The sequence below is a fragment of the Heptranchias perlo genome, chromosome 40 (genome assembly GCF_035084215.1).
Source record: "Heptranchias perlo isolate sHepPer1 chromosome 40, sHepPer1.hap1, whole genome shotgun sequence".
NCBI classification, from domain to species: domain Eukaryota; kingdom Metazoa; phylum Chordata; class Chondrichthyes; order Hexanchiformes; family Hexanchidae; genus Heptranchias; species Heptranchias perlo.
In genome coordinates, this window is record NC_090364.1 from 1,688,494 (window position 1) to 1,713,978 (window position 25,485).

At 44.1% G+C, this 25,485-nt stretch overlaps 1 protein-coding gene across 4 annotated transcripts in view; it reads left to right on the forward strand.

The window, feature by feature from the left end:
• The window catches only part of LOC137305466 (CCR4-NOT transcription complex subunit 3-like), a 68,946-nt gene extending 44,333 nt beyond the window's left edge, over positions 1-24,613 (forward strand). For 3 of the 4 annotated variants that reach the window (XM_067974301.1, XM_067974302.1, XM_067974303.1), the window contains exons 12-20: positions 1,456-1,628; positions 3,836-3,978; positions 7,368-7,476; positions 9,374-9,530; positions 14,977-15,079; positions 16,207-16,405; positions 17,685-17,817; positions 20,321-20,446; positions 24,207-24,613. In XM_067974301.1, the coding sequence (XP_067830402.1) occupies positions 1,456-1,628; positions 3,836-3,978; positions 7,368-7,476; positions 9,374-9,530; positions 14,977-15,079; positions 16,207-16,405; positions 17,685-17,817; positions 20,321-20,446; positions 24,207-24,305 (1,242 nt within the window). In that variant the 3' untranslated portion in view covers positions 24,306-24,613. The remainder of the gene's footprint in view (positions 1-1,455; positions 1,629-3,835; positions 3,979-7,367; positions 7,477-9,373; positions 9,531-14,976; positions 15,080-16,206; positions 16,406-17,684; positions 17,818-20,320; positions 20,447-24,206) is intronic. The other variant, XM_067974304.1, reaches the window with a different exon arrangement.
• Positions 24,614-25,485: the final 872 nt, after the last annotated feature.

Genomic DNA, 25,485 nt, shown 5'->3' on the forward strand with positions numbered 1-25,485 from the left:
CTTTTCCTGTAACTGGCTACAGGGAGATGTACATCAGCAATCCTGTTTCTTCCTTTGTCCCTGAGAAAGCATCCAGCCTGCACTTACTGCCTCCTCCGATGGGCCGATTAATGCTCAGAACTTGCAGTGTGGGGAATTGTAGATCGGAATGCCTTGGTGCTCCCACCATGTTCCACACAGGCTGAAAATTCCCTCTGCTCTGAGGGCCTCCCATTACATTTCGGGCTCGGCGTATTTCTGCCGTTATCATGTGGCGTAGACAGCAGCATCAGGGTCGTGAACTTCAGCTTTTCCCTATTTTCTCATTGTCTGTAGAATTAAACCTGTCTTAAAATTACTGCGGATGCTGGAAATCTGAAATAAAAACAGAAAATGCTGGAAACACTCAGCAGGTTAGTCAGCATCTGTGGGGAGAGAAACAGAGCTAAGGTTTCAGGTTGATGATCTTTCATCAGAACTGGAAGGTGTTACAGATTAACAGCTTTTAAGCAAATACAGAGCCAGGGGAAAGAACAAAGGGGAATGTCTGTGATAGGGTGGAGGGCAGGAGTGATTAAATGACAAAAGGGATAATGGTGCGAGGCTAAAGGAGGGGATAAGAAACACAAGATTGGTCGAGACGAGGGGTAAATGGTTACAGCAGAGTATTGGGGAGGGAAGCATGGGAAATCTGACGAGAGCGAAGGCTCCCATGAAGCTGTCTTAAGGTTATTAAAATATCTGCAGAATGAAGTACAGGGTCTGGCCTATCTGAAGCTGTTCAGCTAGTATTTTCATCAGTCTGAGCACAAATTTGATGTACCACTTGTTATTGGGCAGGATGCTGGGTCCAATCCAGAAGTAATCCGTGGACCCAGAGCCCTGGGCCTTTGTGGCAGTCCCCAATCTGAACTGAGTTCCTTCTCACAGTTGATTATGGCAAGTCTTACTCGGGAGGAGGAGCTAAAGCAGAGATGCCCTTCTGAGGGGAAATGAGAGTTCTCCCTCTCCTCCCATTTTCTTTCCCCACACTGGCCCAAGGAAAATCATTATTGTCAATCTGAACCACTGGTTGGCCAGAAAATATAACAGTAATCGATGGGATTATCGATTCAGTTCAGCCCCGTTGTGACAAAGGGTCTACACCTGAAACATTAGCTTCTCTTTCTAGATATCGTGCTGTCAGTGTTGCGGTTTTTTTTCTAGCACTTGTTATTCTTGAATGGAAGTGGGGGGTGTTGAGGGGAGCTGGAGGGGGGTTCAGGGAGCGGGCATGGAGGGTTCAGGGAGCTGGAAAGGGGTTTGGGGAGGGAGAGGGGGTGGGGAGCTGGATGGAGTCTTCACCCGTTTGAGCTGTTGAATTTGTCAATCAGAGGCTGTGGATTTAATCTGGGTCTGATTATCTCATGTTCTGTCTCCTCTCGTCCCACTTGCTTTGTATTCACACCACTTTTCTGCTCTCTTTTCCACCCTCAGTCCCCTGCAAAGGTTCTTGGCAGCAAGACTCACCATGGTAACAATCTCCCTCCATCCATTTCTATTTCCCAGAGTGCGCAGGGGTTGAACAGCACAAAAACGCCGACCCTGCCCTCGAATGGATCCAGCAATGGGGGAAACAAGCTGCTACAATCCAGCAAGAGTTATTCTCTGTAAGTACAGACATCTCGTCCTGCCCCAGCTCGGAGCTGCTTGGTGCAATCTAAATGGGCGTTTAGAAATGAGTTTAACCCTGTTTCTGGCATCCTTTGGACTTCAGTACTATAAAATATCTCATTCTTTAACATAGGGTGCCCATCAGTGAAAATACTTCTGATGTCCACTGGGGAATCTGTGCTCCATAAATCTTTGTTATATTTAAAGAAGAGCAAAAAGTACTCAAGACTGGGTCCACAGTGGTTTAGTTGAAGTTCAGTTTGGCTCAGTGGGTAGCACTCTCGCCTCAGGATCAGAAGGTCATGGGCCCAAGCCCCACTCCAGGATTCTGCTGTAATCCAGGCTGACAGTCCGGTGGAGCGCTGCACTGTTCGAAGTGTCATCTTTTGGGTGAAATGTTTAGCCGAGGCCATGTCTAGTCCAGTGATTCAGTGGATGTTAAAGATCCCGTGGCAGTATTCAAAGAAGAGTGTTCTCCTGGTACCCTGGTCATCATTCATTTGCTGTTTGTGGGATCTTGCTGTGTGTAAAGTGGCTATTGCATTTGCCTATACAACATTAACTGCACTTCAAAGCAATTTGCTGTGTGTGGAGTTCTGAGAGTTGTGATGAGGCACTAAGTGCAAATCTGTAGCACAGCACCCTCCTACCTCTGGTACATAGGTTTTGAATCCATCCCAGACTAATAATTGCAGTCTTGTCTTCTGCCTGTAAATTTCCTCAGTGAAATGAGTTTAAGCACACAACCCAGTTCCTGGTAGAAATGGGCCCACAATGTGGTCCCAGCCGGTATTCCAGGCATGCCTGGGCCCACAGTGCAGAACCAGCCACAATTCAGCATTAAATTGGCAGCCTCACAAGGATACCATAAGGACGTCCGAAATAGAAAAAATTCTCACTGCTGCAGTCAGAATACTTTTTGATGTTCAGGCTTATTGAAAGGGAGCTCTAGGTCTGTTTATGCTGTGCCTCACTTGGGGAGTGTTTTGATGTTCACACTGGGTTTATACACAGTGAGTTCCACTGTGTTGGAGGTGCCCGGGGAATCCACGTGCCTTCCCCAGAGGAGTAGTCAGTCTGGGTTTGTTTCAGGTGCCTCCTTTTGGTTGGGTACAGAGCAGCATTTGCAGAAAGCTTGTCAACCCACCTTCCTGTTGGTGAATGAAATGTGGCCAGAGACCTGAAAAGGGGGCAAGAAAGGAATGAATTGTAAACTCTACTGGTTTATAATTCTTCCCTGTATCAAAGAGGAACTTGTGTAATAGTTTGTGCTGCTAATCCTTCTTGGGGATAGTCAGGTTCCCTGTTCTTTTAGAGAAGACAAGTGCAAAATAGCCGCTTGGATTATGGTGTCTTCTGGATTAATTAATGGGACTTCAGGCCCATTCACAGTGATTTTCTTTGGTAATGTTTGAACTCTGCTTCGAAATGATGGTCCAAATGTGTTCCTGTGTAACCTCAGCCCGAAATCCTTTCTTCCTGCCCTGATGGTGTGATGTAGCCTCAGTTGTACAAGAAGTTTTGATGACTGCATCAGTTCTTCACTTAAATAATTCACGCTTTGATCCCCATCAGAAAAAGTGGTCCAAATGGCCTTTGGAGTTTAACCAACAAGTGGCCCAAGGAGGTGTATGTTGGGATTGTAACAATATTTTGGTGCAGTTTTTAAACTTTCTGAAGTTTCTAAGCCTCCATCTGAAGGCCAGAGGCTGATGCTAACACCCATACCATGAGATTTCAGAGGCTGAAAGGGTTTTAAAATTTTTTGCACGTTAAAAGAATTCTATTCACACGTGCAAGGATGAAGCTGATCCATCCCCCAGTGTCCGAGGGCTGAGCTGTGACCAAAGGCTGGCAAAACTTGGCTTCTTCAGCCTTGAAAGGTGATGACTAAGAGGGGGTCTTGTAGAAGTAGACATGGTTGTAAGAATTATTTTTTAAAAAGCAATTGGGGAGCGTTGATTCAATTTCTGTGGAACTAGAAAAAGGGGATAATGGTTCAAACTGGAGAACGGCAAATTTAGGACTGATGTTAGGGAGTTCTTCACACAAATCGCAATGGACTTCTGGCTAGGGTAGTGGAGACAAAATTCCTGGGACCATTTCAGGAACAAGTTGCTGTGATTCCCTTCCCCATTCAGATTGATCCAGCGATTTGAAGGAATGGTTTATCATTGACATTTTTCTTGTGCCTGTTTTCCAGGACGCAAGGGACGAATTCAGTCTCTGCCTATGCAGCAGCTGTGGCAGCAGGAACCACCACAATCAACACCACCAGCTCATTCCAGTCAAGACCAGCCAATGCCATGCCCATTCCCACCAGCAAGCAGCAAAACGGGACTGCAAGTACGTAATACTGCCTGCTTGCAATGCACTTTTTTTAACATGACTAGCATGCCTCTGCAATGTTTACACCTGAGGATCGATAGAGTAAATTTGATGGGGACTGAGTGGTGCAGTGGTTTCTGCCTTCTCGCACATCCCTGATTTTAATCGCTCCACCATTGGCGGCCGTGCCTTAAGCTGCCTAGGTCTTAAGCTCTGGAATTCTCTCCCTAAACCTCTCCGCTTCTTCTTTAAGACACTCCTTAAAACTTACTTCCTTGACCAAGCTTTTGGTCAGCTGTCCTAATATATCTTTATGTGGCTGTGTCAAATTTTGTTTAATAATCGATCCTGTCGAGCATCTTGGGATATTTTTAACTGTGTAAAAGGCGCTATATAAATGCAAGTTGTTGTTAGATACTGGCCTTTCACTCCTGGGTCTCAGCCCGGCCTGATAGGATGAAAGTGTTTTCTGTCTGCTGACTGTAAGGGTCCCACATCAAATTAGTTTAGAATAGTGTCAATCCACAACACAAAACTGCTCCTAATTGGCACAAAGTTGACAGCCTCACTCGGTGGTCACGAGGGCTACCACACTGGTGCAGTGAGGGCTTCTGTTGTGAAGTTGGTTGTAAAACAGCCATGGTTGACGAGGTGAGAGATAACATAAAACTAAAAGAGCATACAAAAGTGCAAAGAATAGTGTAAATCCAGGGGACTGGGAGAGAGATTAGGAACAACAAAGGAAGACACAAAATATAGTAAGAGCTACAAAAAGGGAATATGAAAAGGAACTTGCGAAGGATATCAAGAATAACAAAGTTTTTACAATTGTGTTAGAGAAAGGTAATGTGGGCCCTTTAAAAACAGGTGCAGGTAATATTTCAAATGAAAATAAGGAAATGGCAGACTTTTTGAATAATTACTTTCAGTCTTCACAGTAGAGGAAGAGGATACTATACCTGACATTCCAGGGAAACTAATAATGAATCAAGGACTGAAACTCACTAAAGTTAACGTAAGCAAGAAAACAGTATTAGAAAAAATAATGGCACTAAAGACTGACAAATCCCCAGGACCTGATGGTTTCCACCCCATGGGTTTAAAGGAAGTAGGTGAGAAAATTGCAGATGCTTTAGCCATAATCTCCCAAAGCTCTTGCAATTCAGGAATTGACTCTTTAGATTGGAAAATTACAAATGCAACTCCAATATTTAAGAAAGGTGAGAGAGAGAAACCAGAAAATTATGGACCTGTTAGTGGGGAAGTTCTTGGAATCTATAATTAGGGACAAAGTGAACAATGAGAAATTTGAGCTGATTCGAGAGAGCCAACATGGATTTGTAGAAGGTAGGTCATGTCTAACAAACCTAATTGAATTTTTTGTGGAAGTAACTGAAGTAGTAGAGGGGAATGTTAGTGGGTGTAGTTTACATTGACTTCTAGAAGAAATTCGCTACGGTTCCACAAAAAAGACAGTTAGCTATAAGTAAAGCTCATGAATTTTCAGCAGATTATTGACCTGGGTAGGAGATAGAAGATAGAGAGTAGGGAGAATGGGTATGTACTCGAATTGGAAGGAAGTGAGTAGAGGTGCCGCACAAGGATCTGTGCTGGGGCCTCAACTATTCGCTATATTTATTAACGACTTGGATATCACAATAAGGAGCCATATATCCAAATTTGCCAATGACACAAAGATTGGTGGCAGAATAAGTAGTGCAGACGGGAGCATAAAATTACAAAGAGACATTGACAGATTAAGTGAATGGGCAGAACTGTGGCAGATGGATTTCAACACAGGTAAGTGTGAGGTCATCCATTTTGGACCAAAAAAGGATCGATCTGAGTTTTTTTAAGTTTGGAACAGGGGAGGTCCAAAGAAATTTAGGGATTCGTGTACACACATCACTAAAATGTAGTGGTCAGGTACAAAAAATAATCAAAAAGGCTAATGGAATGTTCGCCTTTATGTCGAGAGAGTCAGAATATAAAGGGGAGGAAGTTTTGCTACAGTTATACAACGCCCCAGTTAGACCACATCTGGATCACTGTGTACAGGCACCGCACCTTACAAAGGATATTTTGACTCTGGAAGGAGTGCAGTGCAGATTCACCAGAATATTATTGGGGCTCCGAGGGTTAAATTATGAGGAGAGATTCCATAAACTGGGCTTGTATTCCCTGGAATATGGAAGGATAAGGGGTGATTTGATTGAGGTTTTTAGGATTTTGAAAGGAATTGATAGGATAGATAGCAAGCATCTTTCTGCTGGTGGGGGGAGTCTAGGACAAGGGGACATAACCTTAAAATCAGAGCCAAGCCGTTCAGGAGAGAAGTTAGGAAACACTTCTTCATGCATAGGGTGGTTGAAGAGTGGAGAACTCTCTCAAAAAGCATTAGCTGCTAGCTCAGTTAATTTTAAATCTGAGAGCGATAGATTTCTGCTAGCCAAGGGAATTAAGGGAAATGGAGCAAAGGCGGGTAGGTGGAATTAGGATACAGATCAGCCATGATCTCATTGAATGACGGAACACGCTCGAGGGGCTGAATGACCACCTGCTGTTCCTATGTACCTAAGTTGGGCTGAGGCACATTGTTGGAGACTAGTGAAGAGAGCTTTACTGTATCCATGCTGTACCTCACTTTGAGTAGGTGTCCAAAACAGAGTGCCCTTTCCCCCTGCACAAAATGTGTCGTGGCTCAGTGGGTAGCTCTTGTCTTGAGTCAGATGGTTGTGGGTTCAAGCCCCACTCAAGAGTCTTGAGCACACAATCTAGACTGACACTCCAGTGCAGCACTGAGAGTGTGCTGAGCTGTCGGAGGTGCCGTATTTCGGATGAGACATTAAACCAAGGCCCTGTCTGCCCCCTCAGGTGGACGTAAAAGATGCCATGGCACTACTTTGAAGAGGAGCAAAGGAGTTCTCCTCACTGTCCTGGCCAATATTTATCCTAACATCACTAAAACAGATTATCTCGTCATTTATCTCATTGGTGTTTGTGGGATCTTGCTGTGCTCAAATTGGCTGCCGCATTTCCCTACTTTACAACAGTGACTACACTTCAAAGATACTTCATTGACTGTAAAGCGATTTGGGACACCCTGAGGTAATAGGTGCTGTATAAATACAAGTCTTTCTATAGCATTCATCACTTTGAGCATAAAATTTGCACGCAAAGTGAAAAATGGTGTAAAGTATTCACAGTAATAGTGTGGTAACTTCACCTCCCTCACACACACAATCGGGGCTCATGTTAAACCCTGAGGGCTTGCTGCTGAACCTGTACTAAGTCACATTTTGCTGTATTTTCTAACTACGTCAGTATGCATTTACTCCTGAACATATACTGTCCGAATGTGTATTGTCTGGTGTGCTGCTTATACTGAATTGTAGCTGTTTTTTCAGGTTATAGTGCAGTAGTTGCTGAGAACAGTGTGGAACATCAGAACAGCTACAGTCTTCCTTCCAGTACAAACAGCCAGCCAAGTGGCACGACCCCCATACAGAATAATGTGTGAGTACCACGGCGCAAACCCGTTCTGTAATACACTGCTATAGTGCTGTGTAAAACAGCAGTGACACACACCGGTACAGCATGGAGAGCAACTTTCCGCACTGGCTGGTTCGGTAATCTGTCCAACTCTGTTCTCCCCATCTTCCCCACCAGCCCCGCTGGTGGGGAAGATGGGGGTCTAGAGGGTCAGATTCTATTGAGTAATGTCAGTTTAGGGGCTCACCAAATGAGTTAGTGAGTCATTGACCCAAGCAATAACAACTTGCATTTATATAGCGCCTTTAACGTAGAAAAATGGCCCAACGTGCTTCAGAGGCCTAAGGGGAAAAAATGGACACCAAGCCAAAGCCTGAGATATTAGGATAGGTAACCAAAAGCTTGGTCAAAGAGGTGGGTTTTAAGGAGGGTCTTAAAGGTGGAGAGGCATAGTGATTAGAGAGGGAATTTCAGAGCATGGGGCAGAGGCAGCTGAAGGCAGTTCTGTCGATGCTGAGATGAAGATTGGGGGAATGCACAAGAGGTCAGAGTCAGAAGGTCGGAGAGTTCAGGGTCGCCTGGAAGAGGTTACAGAGACTGGGAAAAGTGAGATCGTGAAGGGATTTAAACACGAGGATGATCATTTTAAATGGGAGGCGATGTAGGTCAGCTAGAATAAAGATATTAGATGAGCGGGACTTGGTGCGGTTAAGATACGGGAAACTGAGTTTTGGGTGGAGTTTGGGAGTGTCCAGGAGAGCATTGCAGGTGACAAAGGCATGGATGGGGGGTTTCCGCAGCAGATGGCAGGCGATGTTATGGAGGTGGGAGTAGGTGGACCTTGTGATGGAGATGATATGGGGTTGGAAGCTCAGCTCAGGGTTGAATAGGACACTGAGGGTGCGAACCGTCTGAGGCAGTGGGGAGGGGGAAGGAATCGGTGGCCAGGGTGCGGAGCTTGATGGAGGAACCGAAGACAATGGCTTGGTCTTACCAGTGTTTAGCTGGAAGAAATTGCGGCTCATTCAGGCCTGGATGTCAGACACAACCTGACAACACACACGGTGGAGGGATTGAGAGAGGTCGTGGACAGGTTATAGCTGGGTGTTGTCAGTGTACGTGTGGAAGTTGACCCCATGTCTGTAGATGATGTCTCCAAGGGGCAGCATGTGGATTAGGGTGAGAGGAGAGGGATGTGGACAAGTCTGAGTGTTCCAGAGATCAGCTTTAATGTTACCATTTGTCTGGGTCTGCTACCTTCACCAGTGGTTGGGGAATGTCTAGACATGGGGTGTAACTGCTTCACTTGCCTGTACAGGAGCGACATGACTTCATCTATAGCTACTACAGTCAAAGACTTCACCCTCGGCAAGTCGTCATTTATGGGGGGGACTGGGCTAGGAACCCAAAGGTCACGAGTTCAAATTCCACCAAGTGGTGAAATTAAATTCAATACATCTGGTAACTTGTGGGCTGCTAGATTGTTATAAAAACCCACAGGTTCACTCATGTACCTTCAGGGAAGGGAGCCTGTTACCCCACCCCTCCTGGCCTATGTGTGACTCCAGTTGCACACTACATGGCTCATGAAGTGGTCTAGAAAGCTGCTCAGTTGCTGGGGATGGGCAATAAAAGTAGCCTTGCCCACATCTCGAACAAACTTACAAAAACACACATTTGTTGTCCCCTAGACACTGCATCTTTTGGTTTTGCTGCTAGCCTGTTTAGTTTGCTGCTGATTTCAGGGCTGCCACAGTTGGTAAAGCAAATGAGGCATAAAACTGTCCAGGAGGCATCCGGCTAAAATAAGATGAACAGACCAGTTAATGTGGATTGGAGTTAATATGAAATGTTCATGTATTGTTGAAGGCTTCTGATCTGCTTAATGAACAATTGCTTTAATTGGATATCTGTCCTGCAGGAAAGAGCCAGTCAATGTATCTGTAGCCAGCACTACGAACATCATCCCGGTGCTCGCAGCCAGTCAGGTCAACACACAAGCCTCCAACTTCTCTGATCTTAAACCAACACCAGCCATGATGAATGGACCCTTACCGTTTGTCTCCCAGGAGTTGAAGGTATGTACAGAATGGGAGAAGTTGGTCTCACACAGAATCGTTCCAGTTCAATCGTTGTTGATCCTAGGGCTAGCTTGATCCAACTTTGCCAGCCTCTGTTGTAGCTTTTATGAGTTGGAACACTCCATGATGTAAGTATTGTATTGCGTCCAGTTTTGGGCATCTTACCTTAGGAAGGACATAATTGCCTTGGAAATAGTCCAGTGAAAATTCACCACGGTGATGCCTGGGATGAAGGGACTGACCTAGACAAAGATGTTAATTGTATCTCTATGGTTTATATCAATTGATGGTAATTGTATTCAGGTGGTGAGTTTCAATTGGGGACTCTCTTGTATCCATTTATGAGAGCTTATCGAGCGGGTAATGTGGATCTCTGTGAATAAAGGCTTGGAAGCAACTGAAGACCAGGCTCTAGTATTCTATCCTTCACCGGGCGATCTAATTTATTACACGAGACTGGGTAAACCTGAGTTATATTCCCATGAGATGAGGTTAAGGGATGATATGGTTGAGATATTTAATAAAGGGAATTGATGAGGTAAATAGAGAATGACTCTTCTTGCTATTAGGGGAATCCAGAACAATTGGACATGAACTTAGAATTAGAACTGAGCCAACTAAAACCTTTTTAAAAAAAAAAGTCTTCACACTGAGGGTTGTGAATACATAGGCTGCACTGCCCCAGCGGACAGTCGTTACAGAATTAATTGAGGTGTTTTAGCGACAGGTACCTAAGTAGTAAAGTGCGTTAAGGTATATGGGAAAAGGGCAAGGATTTGGGTTTAAAAAGATAGAGCTGTCATCCCTAACACACTGGCAGAGCAGGCTCGATGCAATGAATCATCTATTCCTGTTCACATGTTTCTGCGCAAGAGGTGCTTATGTTTCTAGATCACCTGCTGTCCACCAGAAGTCAGTGTTCTGACTTGCTACTTGTTCAGCTGACCCAGGCTGGGATGGTTTGGTTGTGGACTGGGGGATCCCAGTTAGTTGTTAGTAGATTCCATGTTCAGCCCAGTTTTGCTTCCCACAAAAACTGCACAGTTAGTACCTGCTGGTTACGAGAGTGCTGGGAGAGAGAAGCTTCACTTGTCTGCTTTACATGGGTGATATTGTGAGACATTGCATTGCTGATAATGTTTTTTTTTTGCAACAATTGATACATGAAAGTGGCAGCCGCAATGAACTTTACTGAATTTAATTTCCTCACCCCCCCCCTGTGACTAATTTTACACTGTCCATTTCCTGTTTATAGCATCCTAGTGTAGATGGTGCTGTAATATGTAACTCTCTTGCCCTGTTAGTGTAACTAGATTCTTGTGTACTTCACAATGTCATATCCGACTCTTACATCGGGAGGGCTGGAGTGGGTCACAAACAATGCAGAGTGCCCCAACACCAGACTAAGCTGCAAGCTCAGACAAGGACTCCTAGCTGCACCAGGGAGATGTCTCAGTTTTGCACAGTTGCTATCCAAGTGGTGTTTCTGAGAGAGACTGATTCAGATTCAGGATTACACTAGGGCTTCATATCCTGGGATGCTAGTTTGAGACTACTGCTTGATCTACTTAAGACTTGGAATGAGCATTTGAAAGGCTATAGATGTGTGCCTCCTCCGGGCCAGATTTGATACCAGGCCTCCAATGAAAGAACACCATTACCCAAGACAACAGAACCCAGAACAGCATGAGAGAGACACTTTCATCCGGGTTTGATTTGAATGAGTGAAATTCTAGGCCTGGTGTTATAAGAGCATTCAATAAAGCTGTGTAAATATCAGAGCCCGAGTTCATTAAAAACACATGAAAACTTCAAGTATGTTAGAGTTGGTGTTTTGGGGCCTAGGTGGCACGGTAGTTTTGTATGTGCTCGACTCACTTTCTTTGTTAAAGAAATTCTCCACTGCAACTTCCTGATCACTGTGGGTGGCCCCAGATCAGAAGAAAAGTTGGTGGAGAAAAAGTTGATCTGTTGCTCGTGCACGCCACCTACAGGCCAGCAAAGTTGTGGTGGTAGCTGGTGCAGAGAGTGGTTATCTGGTTAGGCAGCTATGAGGCCTGCTACAGAGGCCTTTCCACAAGGAAGAAAATGCCTGAAACACAGAAAAAGATCTTTTGTGTGGAAGTGAGGTTTCACTCTGCTGCTTTTGTCTCGGGCTGCTGAGGGTACACCTGAAGGTTAACCATTTCATCCTAAAATCAATCTGTGTCAGACATTGCAACCTGTTTTGCATCTTGCGCTATCTGTGACTTCAACAAGTATAAGAAAGAAATTGTAGGAATATAGATGTCTATATTAACTAATACAAGGGAGTATTTGTGAGCCTGAAGATTGCTTGGATGGAAGTTAACTAAATGTAGACTAAGCAACGATTGTTTTTTGTTAGGAAAATGGGTCAGTTGTCTTTTTATTTAAGAAGCCTTGTAACATTTTAATGCAGCTGAGATGCATCTCTTGGCTCACCTTCCCTTTCTTATCACCGCCCCTAAAACTCTCCTCCATAACTTTCTCACCTTCTGGCCCTAATCCTCCAGTGTTCTCCCCACTGACCTCCCAAGTTTTACCTTACATAAATTCCAAATCATCCATAAAGCAGCTGCCTGCACCGAGTCCCGCTCACTGTCACCCCTGTCCTCACTGATGTACCGCTGGCTCCCAGCCCCCAACGCACTGATTTCAAATCCATGTTCTGGATTTAGTGGCACAGGCTTTCAAAAACTTTTTTTGAGAGCCTCAAGTTCAGGAAGTACAAGTAACTTGCTTGTAATTCCTTCTGGTCAAGAAACTAGATAGCTAGAGTATAGTTAGTCTTTGAATACTAACCAGAGCCAATGACTAGAGCATCGTTAGTCTCTGGTTAGTATTCAGAGACTATGACGTCTTGTCTTCCAACCTCACTGGTCACTAGAACACTACTTTGCCATCAAAATATCACGTGAAATATTTCAAGTACTACAGAGGTTTTATAAACATAGAAATTAAAAATAGTAACCCCCTGCCCCAGTAAATATACTCAAACTTCAGGTATCTTTGCTCAATTTAGCAGTTCCAACATAAATTTTAATAGTTTTTAAAATCTTTTATTTGCATTTAATCATTAATTATTTCTAGTATTTCATCAATAAAATATTTCAAGCATTTATGACCAATTAAATGTTTAATCTACGTCGTAATTTGTAAATTTAGAATTTGAGATGCTGAATGATGAGGTTAGAGAAATGAACTCCTGTACAACTGGCTTCCACTGTGAAAAATATACTGCATTGAGCACTTGTATAGTTTCCAGGGCCGAGGGTCTCTGGCAGTTCCTGCTTTTAACTTGGTTTAACGATTTGCAACTCTATATGAATGGAATTTGCAGCTTTTTACAGGAAGTCACTGGCCACAAGTGTATGCTGGTACACAGAACGCTCGAATCTGTTCACTGCATATCATTACTAAACCCTTTGAAGGTGTTGGAAATAAGCCCAACCAGTATCTCTCTGAAGCTGGCTAGCCTGGCACAGATTTTCTGAATGCTGAGAATCTTGGATCCTTTCACAGAACAGTTTTTATCATCCGATAAAGATGACAATCAGCCATCGCCAACATTGACAGACATACCAGAAGAGGAATTTGATCTGTACACACAAGTACTTGTTCCTGCATATGTAGACAGTCATCAGGAAGAATCTTACCATCATTCCTTTGTATAATTCTGGCAAGCAGCACTTTCTGGAATACCTGTGTTAGCTAATTACAGTTGTAATCTTTGCAGGTGCAGAAAGAAATGTCAGCATCCACAAGATTATACTGAATGAACGCTATAGAAATTTAACAAGAAAATATAAAATATTTTAAAGTTTAGTGCAAAAACAAAATATCATTGTCTTCAGTAATGACTTAATGACATATTGGCAGACACATGAAAAATAAATCTTAAGATTAATCAGATTTATGGCCATATAATAGGCACAGGGCTTCTACATAATTTCAAGTTATTCCTGCATAGTCCACAGGTTTCTTTTTACTGCTTAATAAGACTAACGCTTCTGCACAATTTCAGACATTTTTCTGGAAACGATGGTCCCTGACACAAGTGGGCGATTGTTGTGGTTGCTTTACTTAAAGTGGTGCAGCATCACAGAAACATCGCTCAAATCCAACATCGGCAAACCCCATTTTAATATTTCTTTTCACACCAACCCATACAATGAACGTCAATTCTGTCTTTGCTTGTTGCATTTCTCTCTCCTCCGTTTTCCCCCCAACCTCACCAGAAGAGAGAAAAGTTTCACAGCTTTGTTTCTGGACTCCCAAAGCTGGTTTTCTCTGGTGCTGTCACAAATCTCTGAAGTACTAATCGGGGATGCTGCATCAAGTGGTCTTTATATTTTGTTATGGTATGGTCTTTGACATACAGAGGGTATCATGATGCCGTGTGTTGTTACCGTGCTAGTTGTCACCAGGTGGTTTTACAGGTTCACTTCTCTGATTTTGGGAGGGCTGTAAATAAAAATCTGGCAGCGGTTTTTGTTTGAAAGGATAAGGACTGTTGATTAGAATGTTATGGTGTGTTAGGTCACAATCTGTATAGCTGAGAGGGTTGCAGTTTGAAGGTAAACTCCAGTTCATGGCAAACTCGTAGCCAATTCAGAGAGGGTTTTTCCCGATGACCAGCAGCAAGCCTGTTGCAACAAAGGCTCACTCTTCCTCATGGTTTGTTTCACTTTTTTTCTGTGGAAGATTGAGTACTTCTTGTTTAGTACTAATGTATAATCCTTTCTTTTAACTTGGCCCTCTCTTCCCCCGTCACCTTTTTCTGTGCTCGTTCTGAACTTCGGTCTTGCTCACTTCATTCTCTGCTCTCCTTTCCTGTAAGGGTTCCTGGATGCTCCAGGTCACAGAGCTGTGAACACTCACTAGTGCTCCTTGTAATTTTTTCTTCACCTCTGTAAAGTGCTACATGAGTTGGGGCTGCCAGATTTCAATTAGCTCTGACATTTCTTTGTTAGGCATGCATTAAAAAACTTTAATTGCTGACAATTAGCTTGACTGAATTGGTAACACTTTCACCTGAGTCAAGGATGAGGGTTCAAGTTCCACTGCAGGACTTGAACACATAATCCAGGCTGACACTCCATTGTAGTACTGAGGGAGTGCTGCATTATTGAGTCTTTTAAATGAGACATTAAACCAATCTGCCTGGACGTAAAAGATCCCATGGCACAGTTCGAAAAGCAGGGAGTTCTCCTGGTGTCCCGGCTGATATTCTTCCCTCAACTAATGTCACCAAGATCAGATTGGTCATTTATCACAATTGCTATTAGTGGGATCTTGCTGTGTGCAGAAAGTCACTTTAAAACAATTTATTGTACATGAGGCACTTTGAAATGTTACTGAGACCTTTTTTTAAGTCTTTGTCTTTCTTTCCTTTAACGTTATTTAATTTCTGTACATACAGCAGGCCCCAGAGACACTGAGCTCTTTAAAAAGTATGGCGGAACGAGCAGCTGTGAGTGCAGGATTGGAAGAGCAAGTCCAGTCTTTGCATTTGAACGAGAGGGGTGAGTACCTGCATATCAGCATTCCTCTGAAGGGGGTTGTAAAATCTCTAACGTTATTCTTATGTGTCGCACCAGAAGTTAAATGATCAAAAATTTAGTTCCCGTGGTGAGTTAGCTGGCCATATCCAGGGTGAGGGTTGGGGTACAATAATTGGCCTCCACGCCCCTGGGCTAGGGTGGGGGAGGAGAAATTGGCCAGAGTTCCCCAGCAGCAGTCAACGCCATCAGGAGAAACAACTTTTAAAAAAAAAAATGTTGTGCCTGCGCAAAGCAACCACCTCCCAAAGGCAAAATCATGGACTGCATGTTAGACAGGAGGTGGCTGGAGTAACAACTGCCCATAATCCACAGCAAAAGGAAGAAGTGTTGTAGGTCTCATTGGGTCCTATATGAGAGGCTGTTCTAACAGAGGGAAATAAACAGCTGAGAGATTCTCGGGTTGCCCTGTGCATCGTGTTGACGGGACAGCCCTGCCGTAACCAGACCACTACTTGGTCACCCTAACTTACAACCCTGTTGATTTCGCAGCCCTTCCGAATCTTCAAGTCCAGCTCTCTCTAGATTTTAAAGAGCACGTGTTCGTTATAAATTGAAAACTGCATTGAGCACAAAGGCAGCCTGTATCGATCTGAGCCTATAGGCTATGCAGGGAATTGGGATTAAAAAGATGGAACTGCCGTGGCCATTAAACAGCGGAGCAGGCTCGTTTGGAGGAATGGCCTGCTCCTGCTCCTGCTCCTACTGGTACTTGTGCTGAGATCTATTTCCTATTGGAACATCCCCAAAAATGCATTTTGCCAAAGGTCAATTATTAAATAGATTGTAAGATATGTCCATAAGTGAATAGATTTGAGGTTCTTTTTCCATGTTGCAACTGTGATGGTGCATTGGTGATTATTTGTTCATACAACATTCTAGTTCATGTTTCTGGTTCGTGAGATATCTCTTGCAGTCAAAGAACTCATAATGAAAGTATATCTGACACCTCGTGATCAGCAGACTGGTCCTGATCATCACTGCCACCATTGCAAGTCATCCTGGGGGAGGTGAAGACACTAATGCAGGCCTTAAATGGTTGAAAGTTCTATTTAAAATCTGTTAAAAGTGGTGGGGTTTTTTTCCCCCAGATCTCTTCAGCACCCCATCGTCACAGAGCAACTCGATGACGTCTAACGTTCCACAAACGACAGAAGTTCACCTTCAGCCTATGCTGGGCGTGTGCCCACTGAGCCCAGTGCATCTTTCTAAGGACCAAGAATACCAGCTGCACATGGTGGAATCGGCTTGGCTTCACATGCCTCACCCATCAGACTCCGAGAGGATACGGTCAGTAGCAGCTTGTAGCAGGAATAAGCAATAAGATGAGTTTATCATAAGGACATCCAGTTAGCAACGATAGATTTCAGAGTTAATTGAAGCAATGCTCGTTCTAACAGTGAACCTACTAGACTTTGTACTATGATCCCAATAGATCAGTCCATTTCTAAGTAGTGGTCTACAATGAGGCTACTATATTTATTTATTCCTGGTATTGCAGTATAATCAGAGTAGATATAAAACTGAGAAACAAAGGCTTTGGACATCTAGACATTATGCTTCCAATGGCTGTTTTTAAGAACCTGTAAATCCAAACTCAGTGATTTTGATTGTTTAAAAAATGTCGACATGGTCAGCAAATGATATGGTTAACACAGGAGCAGTGCACAGATAATGGTGTTAATGGTGCCTGAACATGCCAGTGAACAGCATCTACGCCTCTCCTGCTCAGTGCTGATCTGACCAAGTCAGGTGTGGTCCCGGCAATATAGTTTAACCGTGGGCACTGGCATTGGCGCAGGTGGCATTTTGGTTGCTTGAAGTGTTAGGGGGTTCCCATTTTCAGAGTCCTTGGTTAGATGGGGAAGCTGGGGTGAGGCTGTTCTCTCTGTGAAGGTGATGCTATAGTTTTGGCTCTAGTTGGAGTACTGGAGAGGGAAGGTTTTTAAGTATAGTTAGGTGTTGCAACTACTTATGTATAACCAACTGAGTGGAGTTGTATTAAGATGGTGTACGTGTGTTGTGTGATTTCAGCTGCTCTTCTGGTTGGTGGTGATGTTGATTGTAATTCATTTGGCCTCCCATTGTTTAGAGTTTCCACGGTGAAGTTATTTTGTTGTTCACTGTGGGTATAGTGTAGAAGCAGTTTTTTGCCTGTGAGGGGCTGAAGTCTTCCAATGTTGGTGTCTCAGTGGCTCTTGCCTGTACAAGATTGAGGTGGCAGTTAGCATGCTCAGGCTGCAGTTGCTGTAGGTCTTTGTGGGACCTGATGGTTTGATTTTGTATTCCCACAGTCAGACCTGGCACAGGTCAGAGCTGGGTACAGAAGGGCACTGTGCCTCCCTATTTAACACTGAAACATTAATACACGTTGCTTCTTGTCTTACACCATGGCCATGATCCCAGGATTCTGATAGTGTCATTCCAAGTTGGATTGTTAAGTTTAAGGTGTTGCCCAATGCAGTATTTTTAAAATCCTGCCATTACAGAAGTATTATTGATAAACCAGTTCCAAGATTTCCCATTGTCTCTAAAAAGTGTTTGAATTTGTTTTCTGTTTCCCCTACAGACACTACCTCCCACGCAATCCGTGTCCCACACCGCCTTATCACCATCAGGTTCCCCCGGTCCATTCAGACACTCTGGAGTTCTACCAGCGATTGTCTACTGAAACGCTTTTCTTCATCTTCTACTACCTGGAGGTGGGTATCGGTCTGAGCGATGCTGACCATTCTCTAACGGTGGCCAAACAGCATTGCTCAGGTTTCCAGTTGGCACCATGCCCTGGGTTTGTGCTAGCGTAAAACATAAATTGGTCTCAGTTGGCAGCAGCTCGAGGGAATTCTATGCTGCCCTGGCCAATTCCATTGAATATCATCTGCACTCGTGCTCTCTGCATGAGGGCTGGCTGCCCATTACTAGAGCTTCAACACGGCTCCTGGGCTAGGTAGTTAAATCAGCCTGGGTTCCTACCATCCAATAGCCTCTTGATTAAAATGTATTTGTTTGGTCAGTTCAAGTTTGGGCTTGGCTGTGATGCCAACTGTAGTTGACCAGCTTGCCAGCACTCACTACCCAGTCTTGCACGTGAAGGATGGGCACTTGGAGGGCTCAGAGGAACCCTGGAACCCGTGTACTTCAAAATAAGTCACTTCCTTTGGGCGGAGAAAGGGAGAAGGTTGGAAAACAAGTGAATAAAAGTAAGTCCCTAACTCCACGAGATCAGGATCTCTGGCATGGAGTGTCGAATGTGCGTTCCACTCTTTTGCCCCTGTGTGTTGCATTCCAGACACCCACGATCTGCCAGGTGGAATTCCTCATCTCAATGACTTGTCTGTTCTTTGTGGTTCACTAATTCAAACTGCATGTTGTAAATGAGCAAAAGGCACCAAAGGTTAACGTCTTGCAACTGCAAACATCTGGCCTGCCTGCTGTAAAGACTTGTGATACGAGGCTATATAATACGTGTCTCAGACACAGCTCAAAGTGCTTCAAGTGCAATGAATTAGTGCAGAGAGTTCTATAGGGAAACATGAAGCTGTTTTACACACTGCAATATTGCAGCAACAGCAGTGAGCTGAGCTTCATCAGAGATTTAAGATCTTAATTTAAAAATTCACGTGTAATATAGCTGATGCCTTTTCATGTCTGCTGGATTGGCACAGTGCACAATGTCTCTGCACCTACAGCTCGTGAAATATTTCTGTTTGGATTCTAAAAGACATTTAAAAGCTTTTTTTAAATTCCAACTTTCTCACATCTCCATCCTGAAGGCACTCTGCTATGTACAGTTCCACAGAGGGTGGGTGTCCTGCAGCACAGGCTCTGCTGGGTACAGTTCCAGAGGTACTGGGTGACCTCCTGTACATCGCCCAAATACCCTTTCACTGTGTGTCTTGATACACAGTGAGCATTGGCAGGTCAATGGAGGCACCACAGCTGAGCCCAATCCTCTTTTGACAGCGTTCGTAGACGCTCACTCTCCAGCAAAGGTCACTGGATAGTAAGGAGCCGGATTTCCCTCCTCCACTGCCAACCCCCCCCCCCAAATTCCAGGAGCTCGAACCAGGTGTAGCACTCCCACTGCAATACCACAAATTAGCTAAGTCAGCACAGAACAGAGATTGTACCTGGTCTGTGTTTATCAGATTGTTAAATTTACCCACATTTTTCCAAATACATTTATTTGGGGGCTCAGTTAGTAGAGGAAGTAAATGACGGTCCATTTTTAATATGTTTGGCCTTTTGCTATGCTGTGATTTGCTGTATTCTTGCATTGATTCGCATTGGTTTATCAAACATTTTTTAAAAAGCAATTTCTCAATGTACTTGAATGATTTTTGGTTTTTATAACTGGAAAAGGGTTTCCCCAATAGCTTGCGGAAAGACTGTGTAACCGAGCCATACAGAGCAGGAAGATCCCAGGTTCAGACCCTGGTCTGTGCTGAGTTGGCTGTTGAGGCAGAAACTGATGTGCTACAATTGACACCTCTGGGTGTTGGGAGGGAGAATGAATAGCCAGGCTTCAGATGCTGGTCTCTGTTCAGTAATCCCTGCTGGGAATGATCGGTGGAGGTCAGATGATGATGATTGGGCTAGTGTAATGTCCTCAATGCTTGAAAATCTACTGACAGTGGGTGAGGTGTGGGTGGGCCCATCACCAATGGAATTGTACCCCAGGGGGAAAAAACAGTACCTTTTTAGGAGAGAAGGGGGGAAAAGGGGAAAAATTGCCCCAAAAGTTATTGTTGTGGTAGAACATGGTAAGTGGGCTAATAACTAGAGAAGCTGGGATTGTTCTCCATGGAGCAGAGAAGGTTAAGGGGAGATTTAACAGAGATGTTCAAAATTATGACTGGTTTTGATAAAGTACATAAGGAGAAGTTGTTTCCACTGGCAGGAAGATCGGTAACCAGAGGACACAGATTTAAGATAATCAGCAGAAGAACCAGAGGGGAGATGAGAATTTTTTTTATGCAGCGAGTTATTATGATCTGGAATCTGAAAGGGTGGTGGAAACAGTAACTTTCAAAAGGGGATTGGATAAGTACTTGAAAAGGAAAAATTTGCAGGGCTATGGGGAAAGGAGTGCATAGCTCTTTCAAAGAGCTGGCACAGACATGATGGGCCAAATGGCCTTCTCCTGACCTCTTATGAATTGTTGCAACTCTGGTTTCAGCCACTTTTTTTATCTCCTTTTTCTAGGGGACCAAGTCCCAGTATTTAGCTGCTAAAGCTTTGAAGAAGCAGTCCTGGAGATTCCACACCAAGTACATGATGTGGTTCCAGAGACACGAAGAGCCAAAAACAATCACAGACGAATATGAACAGGTATGGATCTGATCGGGGCTCTTGTTCTGTTGATGGAACCAGTTATCCTGCTGGGGTGGTATAGGAACAGGAGTAGGCCATTTAGCCCTTCGAGCCTGTTCTGCCATTCACTGAGATCATGGTTGATTTGTGAGCTAACTCCATATACCCGCTGTAGCCCTACATCCCTTAATACCTTTGGTTAACAAAAATCTATCAATCTCAGGTTTAAAATTAACAATTGAGCTAGCATCAGCTGCCGTTTGCGGAAGAGAATTCCAAACTTCTACCACCCTCTGCGTGTAGAAGTGTTTCCTAACTTCACTCCTGAAAGTCCTGGCTCTAATCTTTAGGTTATGTCCCCTAGTCCTAGACTCCCCAACCAGCGGAAATAGTTTCTCTCTATCTACCCTATCAATTCCCCTTAGTATCTTAAACTTCAATCAAATCAACCCTTAATCTTTTCAATTAATGTCAGTTAGCCTGATATCAGTTGTCGGGAAAATGCTGGAATCCATTATTAAGGACGTGGTAACAGGGTACTTAAATCATATGATTAAGCAGAGTCAGCATGGTTTTATGAAAGGGAAATAGTGTTTGACAAATCTTAGTTTTTTGAGGATGTAACCAGCAGGGTGGATAAAGGGGAACCAGTGGATGTAGTATATTTGGATTTTCAAAAGGCATTCGATAAGGTACCACATGAAAGGTTGTTACACAAGATAAGTGTTCATGGGTTGAGGGTAATATATTAGCATGGATAGAGAATTGGTTAACGGACAGAAAACAGAGTAGGAATAAACGGGTCATTTTCAGTAACTAGTGGGGTGCTGCAAGGATCAGTGCTTGGGCCTCAGCTATTTACAATCTATATCAATGATTAGATGAAGGGACCGAGTGTAATGTATCCAAGTTTTCTGACGATACAAAGCTAGGTGGGAAAGTAAGCTGTGAGGAGGGCACAGAGTCTGCGAAGGGATATAGACAGGTTAAGTGAGTGGGCAAGAAGGTGGCAGATTGAGTATAATGTGGGGAAATGTGAGGTTATTCACTTTGGTAGGAAGAATAGAAAAACAGAATATTTTTTAAATGGTGAGAAACTATTAAATGTTGGTGTTCAGAGAGACTCGGGTGTCCTCGTACGTGAAACACAAAGTTAGCATGCAGGTACAGCAAGCAATTAGGAAGGCAAATGGCATGTTGGCCTTTATTGCAAGGAGGTTGGAGTATAATAGTAAGGAGGTCTTGCTGCAATTGTACAGGGCTTTGGTGAGACCACATCTGGAGTACTGTGTACAGTTTTGGTTTCCTTATCTAAGGAAGGATATACTTGCCTTGGAGACGGTGCAATGAAGGTTCAGTAGATTGATTCCTGGGATGAGAGGGTTGTCCTACGAGGAGAGGTTGAGTGGAATGGGCCTGTAATCTCGAGTTTAGAAGAATGAAAGGCGATCTCATTGAAACATATAAAATTCTTAGAGGGCTTGACAGGGTAGATGCTGTGAGGTTGTTTCCCCTGGCTGGAGAGTCTAGAACTAGGGGACATAGTCTCAAGATAAGGGGTCGGCCAATTAGGACTGAGACTAGAAGGAATTTCTTCACTCGGAGGGTGGTGAATCTTTGGAATTCTCTACCCCAGAGGGCTGTGGATGCTGAGTCGTTGAGTATATCCAAGGCTGAGATAGATTTTTGGACTCTAAGGGGATCAAGGGATGTGGGAATCGGGCGGGAAAGTGGAGAAGAGGTCGAAGATCAGCCATGATCTTGAATGGTGGAGCAGGTTCGTGGGGCCTTATGGCCTACTTCTGCTCCTTTTCCTTGTTTCTTGTAAATTCCAGGGAATACAACCCGAGTTTGTGTAATCTCGTCTCGTAATTTAACCCTTGGCGACCAGGTATCATTCTAGTAAATCTACGCTGCTTTCCTTCCAAGGCCAATTTATCCTTTCCCAAGGTTCGGTGCCCAGAACTGAACAAGAACTCCAGGTGTGGTCTAACCAGGGCTTTGTATAGTGTAGCATAGTTTCTACCCCCTTGTTTTCTAGTTGTCTAGATATGAAGGCCAGCATTCCATTAGCCTTTTTGATTATTTTCTGTACCTTTCCATGACATTTTAACGATCTGTGTACATGGACCCCTAAGTCTCTTTGGACCTCCACTGTTTCGAGAGTTTCCCCATTTAGAAAGTACTCTGATCTATCCTTTTAAGGTCCAAAGTGGATGACCTAACACTTGCCTACATTGAAGTCCATCTGCCACAGTTTTGCCCATTCCCTTAATCTATTAATATCTCTCTAATTTTATGCTTCCATCTACACTGCTTACAATGCTGCCTGTCTTTGTCATCGGCAAACTTGGATATGTGGCTCTCTATCCTGTCATCTATGTTAATAAATAGTGAATAATTGAGGCCCCAACACAGATCCCTGTGGGGCACCACTAGTCACACCCTGCCAATTTGAGTACCTGCCCATTATCCCCACTCTCTGTCTCCTGCCGCTCGGCCAATTTCCTAACCAGGTCAATAGTTTTCCCTGTTCCATGAGCTTCAACTTTAGCTAACAGTCTCATGAGGAACTTTATTGAATGCCTTCTGGAAGTCCATATAAACATCATCCATAGACGTTCCCCTGTGGGAGCCAAGGTTAAACCTCAATATTTTTGTGGGTTACATTTGGCCCCTAACAGATTCTTGTGAAGAAAACTGACTGGTTCCTCTGCAGCAAATTGTATTTTTGATGGTGTTCTTGTACATTTCACCCTTCACTCATTTGCATATTAACCAACGTAATAAGTTTTCACACCAACAGTACAGCACTATTTCCCACACTCACCACTGACATGCCACTTGCCTGCCTCTGCCTACTCTCACCAGCAGTCTGGTGGTTCAGGTTATTGAGAACTTGCTGTGAGTTTGAGGTTTGGCTCCTTACGCAGTCAGTCCAGTGTGATAATCAGAGGCGAGTTTTGTGCCTTCAGGACTGAGTGCTGCGGTAGTCCCAGGGTAGCAGTGGGAGTGTGGTGTGGGCCGCGGCTGCTTGCTGTGGGAAACGTTCTTTCTCAAACTGGTTTCCCTGATGCTATTTCTGCCTGAATTTCCTCCTCACATTTTGATTTTCTCCCTTAATTTTCTTGATATTGTAAGACCTTCTAGTGTAATATTATTTCATGGTATTAAGCGCTCTGTCCACAATCCACCCGTTATCTGTATCTCTCCTGTTCCCATCGCACACAGAGACTCTGTTCTGCACCAATAGGGTTGGAGTTTATTCTGACTCAGTACAATTTGAGGGTAGGTGATGTCAGTCCCGAACAGTATGGATAAGCTATGCCTCCATCGTGTGAAATCACCCACGAATCGGCAGTGGTAACAGGAGATGGAGGTAGATTGTCCCAGTGTATAGTGGGAGTGGGGAGCCTGGAGTATTGTACAATGGTGGAGGTGCAGTGCTGTGTTATAGTGTGTGTTGGGTCTGATGCACTCAATGCTCCCAGTGACCCCTCTGGTTAAAGAAATGGGCATAAGGTGACACTTGATTGACTTGCGTTGCCTGTTGCCCAAATTCCGAGCAGCATTGACAGCTGGGATGGAGCTGTCTTTGGGAGTGGGTTAACCTCTTCACCACCCACTGGAGACAGGTGAATCGATCACAATGGATTAGGCAACAAACTGGAGAAGTGAAATTCCAGACCCTGTGTGCCTCACAGGAACGATAGCTGTGTAAACCTTTGCCCCTGTACTGATGTTTACATCTTACTAGGCTTTTTTTCTCACCCAACAGGGAACATACATTTACTTTGACTATGAGAAATGGGGCCAGAGAAAAAAAGAAGGCTTCACATTCGAGTACAGATACTTGGAGGACAGGGACCTGCAGTAACCAGGAAGTGTAGACCCTGTGCCAAGATCGGGTTCTGTTCTCCGTGCTGCTGATTGACCTCAGTGACCCAGTATCAGGCTCACAGTCTGAACACACAATTGTTCTTGGAAGAGAGCTTTCGTTTAGAGACCTTGTACAATTTTGAGGAAAAAAAAGGAGAAAGAAATCAGAAATGTTGTACATCATGTATTTTGTTCTAACCTGTGCATAAGATATTGTATTGGAAAATACTTTGTCAGGAATCTGTACAGTTCTGCGTTTAAAAAGCAGTTAGTGCTTGTATGAAAAAATAAAACATTTTTCATGTACGTTTGTCAATGTTTATTCAGTGCCAGGGTTGGAGCTTCCTTATTATTGGCCGTCCAGGCTGCCCACTTGTTGGACTCTAAGATGAACTTTGTGTCGTGTTTCACTGTGTACTGTGTATACCTGTATGTAAGTGTTCGATGTATAAGACCGGGTTACAGAGCTTCCATCTGCCTAAATTCTCACCTGATGTCCGCTACTATGTTCTCTGTTCTCATCTCAACCACCACATTCCTGTCTGCTCTGCTCCTCCATTGCTGCAATATGGCATGAAAGGCTCTGTCCTGACTGCATCCTTGCCTCCTCCAGCCGATTATTACATCTTCTGCCCCTGTATCTATCCTGCTGGGCTTTCTCTGATCTTATGTTGGAAGTGGAGCTTGCACTAAAGTCGAAGTCTGGAAGGAAAGCAGCTATTTAAATATCCCCACACTGGGGGAACAGAACAGGTAAACGGCTGATTGCAGACTGGCAACAGGCTGCTGAGTCTATTGTCCTTGGAGAAACTGCTCCACAAGAAACTAGCCAGAGGGTGATGTTTAACATGACTGCCCACTCCCACCACACTTGGATCCTGATAGACATACTTGTATCTGAGTATATACAGTAAATACTCAGCCCTGCTCTCCCAGACAGCTTGCTAACTTCCATACATCCTTGTGTCTGAACATGGTAAGGATTGGCTGGGTACTGTTTGGTGCGGATGGTGGAGATTGGCTGGATATTCTATTTAGCGCAGACAGTAAGGATTGGCTGGGTACTGTATTTGCAGGCGGTGGTGATTGGCTGGGTACTGTATTTGGTGCAGACGGTGGTGATTGGCTGGGTACTGTATTTAATGCCCCACCCTAAGGAAATATTCTTCCCTATTCCA